This window comes from Rhinolophus sinicus, linkage group LG09, assembly GCF_036562045.2.
Source record: "Rhinolophus sinicus isolate RSC01 linkage group LG09, ASM3656204v1, whole genome shotgun sequence".
Lineage (NCBI taxonomy): Eukaryota > Metazoa > Chordata > Mammalia > Chiroptera > Rhinolophidae > Rhinolophus > Rhinolophus sinicus.
In genome coordinates, this window is record NC_133758.1 from 42,705,677 (window position 1) to 42,719,528 (window position 13,852).

Sequence of the window (13,852 nt, forward strand, 5' to 3'; positions counted from 1 at the left end):
AGGCTGTGCTGGCTCTGCTTCTTGCCCAGGTCTGTCTTGGCTAGGGCAGCTTTGCTCCATATGTGTTCATTCTCGAGTCCAGGCCACAGGGGCAGCAGCTACCCAGGGGAAGCCTTCCTCAAGGTGATGGCAGATGTGCAAGAAGGCAAAGTTTCCCTAGCACTTCTCAAGGCTTTGGTCATGTCACATCCACCGTTATTGGCCAAAATAAGTCACATGGTTGAGCCCAAGTCAAGGGGCAGGAAGGTACATGTCTCAGAGAGATGGGGGAATTGCCAGGTTGCATGGCAAAGGTGCGGATACAGGGATGTATGAAAAACTGGAGCCAATAACTCAATCCAACGAAGTCTCCATAAGAGAAGAAGGTGGAAAATATGTTGTACAGCAGGGGAGTTAGTGTGGGTGGCTTTCGATGGTGCAGCTACTGTTTATACTCCCTCTCACCCATATCCAGTCTCCCTTCCTTTATCGTAATAGAACTGTTAGCTTTCACATGTGACTATTTCCCAGCTAACAACTATATTTCCCAGCCTCCCTTGCAATTAAGTGAGGCTGTTTGACTAAGTTCTGGCTAAAGAGATGTGAATGGAAATGATGTATTAATTTCTACTCTTAAAGGGATTACTTTCTTTCTCCACTTCTCTCTCACACCTGCTTCCTGGACTGTGGGTGTAGTGCTGAGTCCTCTTTCGAATGCAGGTGATAGCTTCGGGATGGGAGAGCATGGAGACAGTAGGAGGGTGGATCTCTGGGCTTTTTATGCACATAGTAGGTGTGAGGGAAAGACGCCTCCATCTTATTTAGGCTGCCATTGTTTGGGGTCTTTATTTTAGCAGCCATATCTATAATTAACACAAATTGATAGGAATCTCTACTCTGATACCTAATAGAGGGGATAACACAAAGAAGTACAAATTACTTTTTTTCAGTATTTATTGGTCTAAGGGATAAGAGATATCCCAATTTTAGGTTTTTTTCCGTGTCACTCCCATCCAGTACTTTGAAAGGAAGTGTTATCAGTGAGCTGATTGTCAATGCAAAGTCTCCCTAATGATATCAGGACAAGCAATGCCAGGGCTGGTTCTGTATATGAGTGGAGGACCGGTGGGAAGAGAAGAGAGATGAAGGGAGAGAGTTATTTACCACTTGTTTGAATGTGTCTCACAACTAGGAAGTACAGAGCAGGATTGAAACCTGGGCCTGTTTGGCTCCAAAGCCAATCTCCTCTCATTTGATACTAATTATACCAGAGAACTCTGTGAGAGGTCCAGCTCCTCTAGAATCCAGGGTGGTTTCTGCAGCCAGACTTCTTTGGACCTCCATGGCATTTGGCACCAAGTCAACTTTGGCCTCTGCTCATTGATAATCAAGGGATAAGTCTAGTATTTTCATCTGAAGTGTGCAAATTGGGATTCCTCTGCTATCTCCCTGGTTCTCTTACAGAGAGGTAATCTTGGTGGCTCCACTGATTTCTTGTGGAAAACAGCAAAATACAATGCAAAATCCCAGGCTCTCAGGAAGGTCACTTGGAGTGTAGGAGACAGCATGGTGGGTAGGAGCTAGGTGGCCCTGGCTTCCAATCCCAGTTCTTGGGAAAATTACATAACTTGTCTGTCCATTAGTGTCCTTACATAGAGACTAGAGATAGTATATGTCAAGTTCCTAACCCCTAGTAGGTTCTCTCATCGCAACTATAGAGCCAGCACCTTGTCGGGCCTGGCCTAGCTTCTTTGCTCCAGGGCACAGGAATTCATTTTAAGAATCTTAGAATTCCCTGCAGCTTCCAGGCATGATTTTGTGGGTCATGGCAACGAGCAACGATTAAAGAATACAGCTGACTCTGGCACCAAAGGTTAGAAGACTGGCCAAAGGACAGTTCTCCATCCCTGGCCAAGAGGACTAAATAGAGACCCTTCGATTAAGCCCACTTAATGACCTGGATGAGCTGTTGGCAGGAGTCTCTACACTGGCAGCTGACTCCCACCCAAGTGGCACCGGTTATCCCTGCTTTGCAAACTCGGGTCTAATAAGTCCTTGGAGGAAGGCCGGAAACCGGGACACAGTCCTGGCCATGGCAGGCAGGGCTGGACTGAGATAGTTCATTCATACACTCGTTCATTGAAAACATTTAAAAACCAAGGGCTCTGCCTCTGGAGAATTAATGTTGGTTTTCTTAAGCCTATTTTTCTCTGGACTTTTGCCTATGTGGTGTAACCCAGGCATGTTATGTACTTATTTGAACAAGGATATCTAGGAAAGGGAAAAGGGTGAACAGGTGGAGCAAAATCTTTTCAACATCTGCTTTGTGATTTATAAACTATGATGCCATGCCATTCAGGAACCTTCCCAGGAAAACACTGCTATTGTACAGAAAAACATCTTAGAAAGACTGAAAAGTGTGCTTGTATTTCTGAAACTGGAGTATAACAGTAAGAAAAGAGATATTTCATTCCAGTGCCATTTCGAAAAGGTTTCTAAAGCTTTTCCCTGATTTGGGGCCATGTTTTGGTGAATAGAATGAACTTGTTTTACCATCTGATTCTTTTCACTCAATCTCCATTTGTTTTGATGGAATAATATGTATATTATGCATACAGCCAACATATTGGATGCATAATAAGCAACTATTAATAACATGAATTCCTTCATTTCTCGTGCTTGGCTTTTCTCATTCTTTAGTTCTTTTAAGATTTTATAACTGACTGGCCACATACACCCTTGTTTCTTCTTATTTTAGCAATTTTTAGGTTTCTCAACTAATGTGTAAGTCATCTAATGCAGTGAAGAGTTTTCTCCATATTACCCACAGCACTTGTGCATAGCATTTGGCCTGGCAGGAGGAATCAGCTCTACCTTCAGAATGGTTTGTTGCAAAAGGATTCAGATACGAAGTGATGTTTGAGCTCAGACTTAAAGGAGATATATTCCAGGTTAAAAAAAAATGGTAGGGAAGGAAATCCAGGTCTAGTATGGCGTAAGCAAGAGCATGGAGGAAAAGTGCAGGTGGCTTGTAAGGCTGTTCGGGTGTGTGGCGAGGGCAGGCGGGGTTGCAGCTGGAGGGAAGGTTGGAGGTGTGCCTGGGAACCCGGTCCTGCATGTATGTCCTGCAGGCAACTCAGATCCTATGGAAGCTGGGGTAAGGATTAGGATGGACTTCTATTTGGGGAATGGGAGAACAAGGAAACTGATCAGATTTGCAGTTTGGAAAGTGCCTTGTGACAGCAGCATGGGCATTGGTCAAGTCTTACAATTAGCTTCCGTTTCCTGACTCCTAGTGTGGGGACAATGTATGGGAAGGTGCTAAATATATTTAAACTATTATGATTGTGTGATTTCGAGCCATAAATCAGTTAATATGCGTACTTTTTAAGAAGAGATCAGGTTTGTAATTTTAGGCAAAATACACATGCTTGGTATTGTTACCTGATTTACATAGCTTTGCACTTCCTTATACATCTGGTTTTTTAGAATGGGACCAGCTATTAATATTTGTTGTTGGCTTTAACTTCAACTCTAACTGCTACAAATTGGAAGAATAGGGGAGAGTTGATGAACACTGATTATCGATGAGGAAAAAAAGTTTGTTTTTTCCCCCCTTGGCTGTGCATTCATTCTTTCAAGAGCCATTTAAAAACAAAAATGTTTTCCATCTTCTCATAGCATGTAGTAAGTCAGGTGCCCGAAGATCTCATCGTATTTACCAAAACTCCCCGCAAAGGAGTATCAGTTGTGAGTGGGCGAATAGAAACCTGGTATATAAACAGCTAAATACATAAAGGAGTAGATCAGGCATATTCTTCTGTGTGATAGTCATCTGATTTCATTCAGTGTGTTATTAAGAAGGATGCTGGTTCTTAAATAAAATTAGAACATTTTCGAAGCTCGAGTCTGAATCCTGCATCACTCCTTGGTGATGGTGTGACCCAACAAATCACGTCACCTCCCTGAGCCCCTGCTTTCTCTGTAAAATGGGGAGTGTAGTAAGGCCTGCTTCACAGGGCTGCTGGGAGGATGACCTGAGATCATGACTGAAGTCCTCATACAGTGCTTGACAAATGATATGCACTCTAAGTTTTTATTAGGGCTGGGAGAGGAACCACCTCAGCCTCAGAGCTAGCACTATTCTCTTCTGATGTTGGCATCAGACATTTAATTTCAAGTTGCTTCTGAGCATGAATCTTAATTGATGTCTAAAAATCAGGAGGAGGGTGAAAAAGAGGATTGAGTTTAGTCTATAAAAGGTCTTGAGACTGAAGAGGTACCAGAGTTCAGTTCCTGCTTTGTGTTGCAGGGCCCAGGTGATGGTTGGTCCTGCCAGCCTGACCAGGCCACACGGACAGGACAGCAGTGCATAAAGGTGCTGAGGAAATGACTGTTCCTGTGCTGTGAAGATGGCATGAATGGTGACCAGGGGCAAGACAACACAGGCTACACGGCTGCAGGTGTGAAAGTCAAACTGTCTTTATTCTTTTACTGTTGTATTTGGGATGGGTAGCAGCACTGCTTGGGAAGCCTTGGAAGGGAGGAGAGAGAATCTGTTGGACGGAAATCTTACCTTTGAGCATCAGTTATATCAGTACATTTCATGTTAGATTTTTGAATGGCATATCAAGAAGTAGTAGAAGACAGGCTCAGAGGAAAAGGTTCTTTGCATGAGTTCAACATAGTAGCCAAAAGGTTATCCTTGCATTTCGTCATGCATAGGCCTTGGAATTTTGTTTTTTTAGAACCTGATTTCAGGAAACACAAACTTTCCAGGTAGCACACAGCTGTTTCCAGCATCTCTGCCAATCGCTGATGTGACGCCATACTTTCTTGACAGTCAGTATCAGCTCTGGTACAGGTCTGATACCAAGTATATTCATACCTCAGCCATAAAACAGGGCCTTCTAGAAAGCCAGATTCTGGTGCTCTGCCTTTCCCAACAGATGCCTGTCTACCACCCTGAATCCACATAAATGAAGGAGATTCACATCCTGAGTTAACCACTTCCTCTGGGCCGCCAGGCACACAGCTGGAGTGTTGGTGGGCTCAATGCACAGCCACCTGACTTTGAGCCCTGTATATCCTTAGGCTTGACCTATACTGGCAAAATCTGTAAGGGTAGTTCTCGACAGTTCAAGTGATTGACTCCTCTGAGGAAATGATACATTAAAAAAATATATGTATACACATATATTTCATTATTATTTTTAAACCAGAACTGAAAAAAATTCGTTGCCACTGGGTACAGTTAAATCTGACAAGAAACCCTATGAGTTTTTATTAGTACCATTATTGTTTTCTTTGGCTCCAGGTATCATATTGGTAAAATGACCAAAAAAAAAAAAAAAAAAAGGAAAAAATTGTAAAAAAGGCAAATATTTTGTACAAAAATACAGTTTTAAAAGCTCTTTAAGTATATTTCATATAATTAAGAGTTGGCCTATATATCTCTATGTCTGCATATTTTTCCTACATTTGGGATTTTAGAAATGTAAGGTACTGTTTACACAGTATATGTTTAAGTTCTCCCTAAAGCCCAACAACCGGTGATAATCTTTGTATGATCCGAACATTCCATACTTTGGAAGATACGATTTGCATAACTGTATAGTTAGTTACTGGCTGAAAAATCTATGTGATTCAGTCCATTTCCATACTGAAAATTAATATCTCATACTGAGGGAACATTTCAGTTCCAAAGTCCTTGAGTAATGGTAGATGGTAAAGATCATTCACTTTCAATGTTTTCAGTAATTGGTTTTCAGTGCTTTTTTTCAACCTGGTGAGAAGGTAATGCAATCAGAAAGACGTATCCTTTGCCTTTGAGAACCGTCTGAAAATTATTACATCACAGTCCATTATAATGCAGATGATAGTACTAAAAGAGAGGAAAAAGGATGGGTGTTAGTTTTTTTAAAAAAGAATAACGTTAATGTACAATTCAAAAAAAGGAACATGTATTTTTTTATAGAATGATCCCAAAATACATCATTCAATAATGTTTATTTTTTCAAAGAAATGCCTTGAAGCTCTTATTCAGATTAAGAAAAGGTAAGTTTCATTTTGAAGGGGCCCATTCTGGGAAAACCTAGTCCCAACCCAACTCAAATCCTAAATGGCCAAACAAGGCAAAAAAAATGACAAATCTGGGTAGTTTGTCACCCTCTACTATAATTTCCTGTTTAGGTGTTTGTGTTCCTTCCCTGCAGTGGACCACAATGGGAGTTCCTTATGCTTCTTGAGACCCCCAACACTTGGACCAGTGCCTGACATACCAAAGGTATTCAATATATGTGTGTTGAGTGGATATATGGATCATTTGTGCCCCAGTTACTATCAAAAATAAATTGAGCACAATATATTTGAAATTTCTACATACAACCAACTTAAACAAAATTGAGATGTAGTTGACATATAATATTATATTACTTTCAGGTGTAGAAAATAATGATTTGATATTTGTATATATTGTTGACCTTGAGTAATGTGGGGGTTAGGGATGCCAATCTCCCACATAGTCAAAAATCTGCATATAACTTTTGACTCCCCCCAAACTTGAGTTGTCCTGCAGTATCTGCAGGGAACTGGTTCTAGGACCCTCTGGAGATACCAAAGTTGTCAGATACTCAGGTCCATAATGTAAAATAGCATCAAACAATACATACAGTTAGCCCTCTGCATTCAGAGATTCCCAACCACAGATCATAGATACTGTTTTCCATACAAATACTGTTTTCAATCTGTGGATATGAAGCCCGAGGATGGAGGGCTGATTATATATTTATTGAAAAAGATCTGCGTGTAAGTAGACCCATGCAGTTCAAGCCAGTGTTGTTCAAGGGTAAACTGCATTGCAAAATGATCACCACAATAAGTCTAGTTAACATGCATTACTAGACATAGTTTAAAAAACTTTTTTTCTTGTAATGAGAATTTTTAAGATTTACTCTTTAAGCAACTATCAAATATATAATACAGTATTATCAACACCATACTGTACATTATATCTCCATAACTTATTTTATAACTGGAAGTTTGTATCTTTTGACCCACTTCACCCATTTTGCCTACCCCACCACTCACTGCCTCTGGCAACCACCTGTCTGGTCTCTGAACTTATGAGTTCTGTTTTTTGTTTGTCTCTTTTCAGGTCCCACATATGAGATCCTACCACATTTGTCTTTCTCTGTCTGACTTATTTCAGTTAGCATAATGCCTTCATGGTCCATTCATGTTGTCTTAAATGGCAAGATTGGCAAGATTTCCTTCTCTTTCATGGCTGAATAGTAAGTCCATCTGTGTGTGTGTGTGTGTGTGTGTGTGTGTGTGTGTGTGTGTGTGTGTGTATCTCATTTTCTTTATCCATTCATCCATTGATGGACACTTAGGTTGCTTCAATGTCTTGCCTATTGTAAATAATGCTGCAATAAACATGGGGGTGCATATATCTTTTCAAGTTAGTGTTTCATTTCCTTTGGATAAATACCCAGAAGTGGAATTGTTGGATCATACGGTAGTTCTATTTTTAATTTCTTGAGGAATCTGCATACTGTTTTCCATAGTGGCTGTACCAATTTACATTCCCATCAACAGTGCATAAGGGTTCCCTTTTCTCCACATCTTTGCCAACACTCATTTTCTTTTCTTTTGTAATGACCATTCTAACAGATGTGAGGTACTATCTCATTGTGGCTTTGATTTGTAGGTCCCTGATGATTAGTGATGTTGAGCATCTTTACCTGTTGGCCGGCCATCTCTTTGTCTTTGGAAAAGTGTCTGTTCAGATCATCTCCCATCTCTTAATTGGATTGACTGCTTTTTTGCTAGAGTTGTATGACTTCTTTATATATTTTGGATATTAGTCCCCAATCAGATCTATGATTTGCAAAAATTTCTCCCATTCTCTAGGCTGTGTTTTCATTTTTTGATGGTTTCCTTTGCTAAGCAGAAGCTTTTTGGTTTGATGTAGTTCTACTTGTGTCTATTTTTGCTTTTGTTTCCTTGCTTTTGATGTAAACCCCTTGCCCCCAAAAAAATCATTGCCAAGATAGATGTTAAGGAGCTTACTGCCTGTTTTCTTCTAGGAGTTTCATGGTTTCAGGTCTTACATTGAAGTTGCTAATCCACTTTGAGTTAATTTTTGTGTATGTGTAAGATAGTGGTCCAGTTTCATTCCTTTGCATGTCGATATTCAGTTTTCCCAAAACCATTTACTAAAGAGATGGTCATTTCCCATTGTATATTCTTGGTTCCTTTGTCATAAATTAATTGGCCATATATGCATGGGCTTATTTCTGTGCTCTCTATTCTGTTCCATCTATCTATTATCTGTTTTTTATGCCAGTGCTATACTGTTTTGATTACTATAGCTTTGTAATATAGTTTGAAATCAGGAAGTGTGATGCCTCCAGCTTTATTCTTCTTTCACAAGATTGCTTTGGCTACTTGGGGTCTTTTGTGGTTCCATACAAATTTTAGGATTGTTTGTTGTATTTCTGTGAAAAATGCCATTGGAATTTTGATAGGAATTGCACTGAATCTGTTGACTGCTTTGGGTTGTATGGACATTTTAACAATATTAATTCTTCCAATCCATGAGCATGGAATATCTTGCCATTTATTTGTGTCGTCTTCAATTTCTTTCATCACTGTCTTATTGTTTTCAGTGTACAGGTCTTTTACTTTCTTGGTTAAATTTATTCCTAGGTATTCTGTTTGATATAATTATAAATGGGATTATTTTCCTAATTTTTCTTTCTGATAGTTCATTATAGTGTATAGAAACACAACAAATTTTATATCTTGCAACTTTACTGAATTAATTTATTAGATCTAACAGTTCTTTGGAGGAGTCTTTAGGGTCTTCTTTGTATAATATGTCATCTGCAAATAGTGACAGTTGTACTTCTTCCTTTCTGATTTGGATACCTTTTATTCTTTTTCTTAATAGCTCTGGCTAAGACAATTAGAATTTTATTCCAATACTGTGTTCAATAAAAATGGCAAGAGGGGTATTCTTGTCTTGCTCCTGATCTCAGAGGAGAAGAATTCAGCTTTTCACTATTGCATATGGTGTTAGGTGTGGGCTTGCAATAAATGGCCTTTATTATTTTAAGGTATGTTCCCTCTATACTCACTTTGTTGAGAGTTTTTGTCATAAATGGATGTTGAATTTTATCAAATGCTTTTTCTGCATCTATTGAGATAATCATATGATTTTTATCGTTCATTTTGTTAGTGTGGTGTATCACACTGATTTGAAGATGTTAAATCATCCTTGTATCCATGGAGTAAATCTCACTTGATCATGGTGTATAATTCTTTAAATTTATTGTTGAATTCAGTTTGCTAATATTTTGTTGAGCATATCTACATCTATATTCATCAGGGATTTTGGCCTATAATTTTCTTTTCTTGTGGTGTCCTTATCTGGCTTTGCTATCAGGAAAATGCTGGCCTTGTAAAATAAGTTTGGAAGTGTTCCTTGCTCTTCTATTTTTTGGAAGAGTTTGAGAAAGACTGGTATTAATTCTTCTTTAAATGTCTGGTAGAATTTACCAGTGAAGCCATCTGGTCCTAGATGTTTGTTTGTTGGGAGGATTTTGATTACTGATTCATTCTCCTTACCAGTAATTGATCCATTCAGATTTTCTATTTTTTCATGATTCAGTTTGGATAGGTTGTATATTTCTAGGAATTTCTTTCTTTTCAATTGTCCAATTTGTGCGTATATAATTGTTCATAATAGTCTCTTAATGATTCTTTGTATTTCTGTTAATATTTGCTTTATATATTTAGGTGTTTCTATATCTAATGTTATATCCTCATGTTGGATTGACATTGTATCATTATGTAATACCCTTGTTTGTCTCTTATTATAGTCTTTGTTTTGAAGTCTGTTCTGTGTGATACAAATATAGCTACCCCAACTTTCTTTTGGTTCCATTCGCATGGAATATCTTTTTTCAACCCCTTTCTTTCATTCTCTGTGTGTCCTTCATTGAGGTGAATCTCTTGTAGTCAGCATATATGAGGTGTGATCAAACAATATAGTGAATGTTTAAATAAAAAAAAATTATTACAGTAAAAGACACATTGCCATTACTTCCCCTTGTTCGGACACACTTATCCCATCGTTTTTGCCACTTTCTGAAGCAGTTCTGGAAGTCCTCTTTCATGAGTGTCTTCACTTCATTCTCCATCATGACAATGCTCTGTGTCACACATTGCTTCTGGTATGGTAATTTCTGCCCAAAACATTACAATGTGTCCACTTATTTACCAGATATGGCACCATGTGACTGCTGACTTCAAAGTCAAAATGACCATGAAAGGAAAACGTTTTGAATCGATTCAGAACATTGAGGCAACTATGACAGCGCAACTGAAGACATGAAAGAGGACTTCCAGAACTGCTTCAGAAAGTGGCAAGAATGATGAGATGAGTGTGTTCAAAGTGAGGGGGAGTATTTTGAGGGGGATTACTGGCAACGTGTCTTTTAGTGTAATAAAGTTTTTTAAAATTTAAACATTTGTCATATTTTTTGATAACACCTTGTAGATGGGTCTTGTATTTTTATCCATTCAGCCACTCTCTGTCTTTTGATTGGTGAATTTAGTCCATTTACATTTAAAGTAATTATTGATAAGTATGTACTTATTGCCATTTGTTAACTGTTTTCTGGCCATTTTGTACTTTCTCTGTTCCTTTCTTCTCTTGTTCTCCTCCTTTGTGATTTGATGATTTTTTTTTAGTAGTATGCTTAGATCCTTTTCACTTTATTTTCTGTGTATCTACTATAGGTTTTTGTTTTGTTTTCTTGAAGCTTACATATAACTTATAGCAGTGTATTTTAAGTTATTAACAACTTAAGTTTTTTCCGGTCAGCTGCCCACAGCAACTCACAGCAACTCACGGCAGCTCATGGCAACCGGGCAGCCCACGGCACCCCACAGTAGCTTACACCGACCTCTGTCTGCTCACAGCAGCCCAGCTCCAGGGAGAGCTGTTATTCACAATCTTAGCTATAGAGGGTATAGCTCACTGGCCCATGTGAGATTCGAACTGGTGACATTGGCGTTAGGAGCATGGCGCTCCAACCACTTGAGCCACTGGGCTCTGGCCCAACTTAAGTTTGATTACATTATAAAGCTCTACAGTTTTACTCTCCCCTGCTATGTTTTATGTTTTTGATGTCACAATTTACGTCTTTTTCTCTTGTGGCTCTATTAACAAATTATTGTAGTTAGTTATTTTCACTACTTTCAACTTTCATACTAACTTTATAAGTGATTAATCCACCATCTTTACAATATGAGATTATTCTTAATTTTGCTACATATATCTTTACCAGTGAAATTTATGCATTCACATATTTTCCTATTACTAATTACCACCCTTTCTTTTCATCTTAAAGAATTCCCTTTAACATTTCTTGTAAAGCTGGTCTAGTGATGATGAACTCCTTTAGCATTTGTTTATCTGGAAAACTTTTTAATCTCTTTTTCAGTTCTGGACAACTTTGTGGGGTAGAGTACTCTTGGTTGGAAGTTCTTTTTCTTTCATCACTTTGAATATATCATGCTATTCTCTTTTGACCTGCCAACTTTCTGCTGAAAAAAAATCTGCTTATAGTTTCATGGGGTTCCCTTGTACGTAACAAGTTGTTTTTTTCTTGCTGCTTTTAATATTCTCTCCTTGTCTTTAACTTTTGGCATTGTAATTATAATGTGTGTTGGTATGGGTCTCTTTGGGTTCCTCTTCTTTGGAACTCTCTGGGTTTCCTCAATTTGGGTATCTGTTTCCTTCCCCAAGTTATGGAAGTTTTCAGACATTATTTCTTCAAATAAGTTCCTTTTTTTTTCTCTCTCACTTTCCCTTCTGGGACCCTTATAATGCAAATGTTGGTCCACTTGATTTCTCATAAGTCCTTTAAGCTATTTCACTTTTTTAAAATTCTTTTTTTCTTTTTGCTGATTGATTAGGTGAGTTCCACTGCCCTTTCATTGAATTCACTGATCCTTTCCTCTGCAACATCTACTATACTGTTGAACCTCACTCGTATATTTTTCAGTGCAGTTACTGTATTCTACAGCTCTGTGACTTCTGTTTGGTACTTCCTTATATTTTCTATTTCTTTGTTGAAGTTCTCACTGTGTCCATTCTTTCTTCTCCCAAGTTCGGTGAGCATCTTTAGGACTGTTATTTTGAACTCTTTATCAGGTAACTTATCTCCATTTCATTAAGGACTTTTTGAGGTATTTATCTTGTTCTTTTGTTTAAAACACATTTCTCTTACTTCATTTTCCTTGATTCTCTGCATTGGTTTCTATGCATTAGATAAAAGAGCCACCTCTCCCAGTCGTGAGGGAGTAGGCTCATGTAGGAGATGAACGTTATCATTCAACCCTGCCCTAACTCTTAGTTTTGTCTCTCAAATCTTTGTCATTATCCAAGCAGCCTAATTTATATTTAGTGGCTCCTAGTTGAGGGTGTTCCAAGACTTGTCAGTGTCCCAAAGGGGAGGATCTCAGTCAGCACCTTAGATTCAGGCTGATTGGAAGTCAGATCCTCAGTCAGCAGCTTTTAAAATATGCAAATATGTACAGTCCTGTGGGACTGCAAGTGTATGTCTCAGTGGCCATTAGAGCTGGGTGATCTAGAAGTGTTTCCCAAGCAGTTGTCGCAAAGATTAGGGCACCAGATGAGTGTACAAGCTCCTTTCTGGGAAATACCAGTGACCTGTAGTGAGGCAGAGGGAGAAGGCAAAGATGGCTTCCACTGGCCTCAGTAATTCCCTAGATGTGTGCCCCTCTTGTTGAAGCTCCAGGACAATCGAACAGGCCTCTTTCACAGTAAGACTGGGGGTATGTTTCAGTGTACTGTGTGCACGGTGTCCTGGGGGTGGCAGCTGGCCAAGAACTGTCTCTCCATTTATTACAGTCCCATGGGACTCAGGAATGCAAGCCCTGCTGGCCACCAGAGCCAGGTGATCATGGGGTGTCCCCTGGGAAGTAGATGGAAACACCCGGGGCACCAGATATGTGTAAAAGGTCCCCTCCAAAAGATACTGGTGCTGTGGGGCGTGGCAGAGGGAGAGTGCCCAGACAGTGCCCGCCCTCTGAGTTCTCCTGCCAACTTGTTAAATAAAGGCTTTATTCACATATCACATAATTTCACCCATTTAAAGTATACAATTCATTGGTTTTTATAATATTCAGAAAGTTGTACAATTTAGAACTATTTAATATTTTAGCATACTTTTATCACCCCAAAGAGAAACACCATACCTATTAGCATTCACTCCCCATTTCTTCCTTTTCCCATCACAAACTTTTAAATCTAATTCTGATTAAGAAAACTAAGAGGCTACATTTCAAAAACGGCCGTGTATTAAATGAAGCTTTAGATAAGTATATTTTGAAATGAAAAAAATCTCCAAAGCCTCTTTGGCTTATTAACTTATACACTACATCCCTCCATTATCTAGCACAGCATCTGGCCCATAGTAAGTGCTCAATAAATACATGTGAAATTAAATGCTTGGCTACCTGAATTGTCTGTGTATGGAATGCTATGAAAAAGATATAACATTGGTACCATATGTTAAAGAACAATTGACTGACAATATTATAAGGTAATGACCTAGGCCAGTTAGTTTAATATTTATTGAGTACTTCCTATACATTAGGCACATTTATTATTATGTCCTCACAATAACCCCATTATGAGGGGTTCCCTTGAGGTTAATAATCTGCCCAGCTAGTAAGTGGCAGAGCCAGGACTGAAGCCCAATTACAGAGCCTGCATTCAGAACCCTCTTACCCTTTAATAGCATATAAGCTCTGCAGCTCCCTCTTAAATCCC

At 38.9% G+C, this 13,852-nt stretch overlaps 1 protein-coding gene across 1 annotated transcript in view; it reads right to left on the reverse strand.

Moving 5' to 3' along the window:
• Nucleotides 1–4,445: 4,445 nt before the first annotated feature.
• The window catches only part of COLEC12 (collectin subfamily member 12), a 177,797-nt gene continuing 168,390 nt past the window's right edge, over nt 4,446–13,852 (reverse strand). The window contains exon 10 of the mRNA XM_019741211.2: nt 4,446–5,863. Within this exon, the coding sequence (XP_019596770.2) occupies nt 5,844–5,863 (20 nt within the window). The 3' untranslated portion in view covers nt 4,446–5,843. The remainder of the gene's footprint in view (nt 5,864–13,852) is intronic.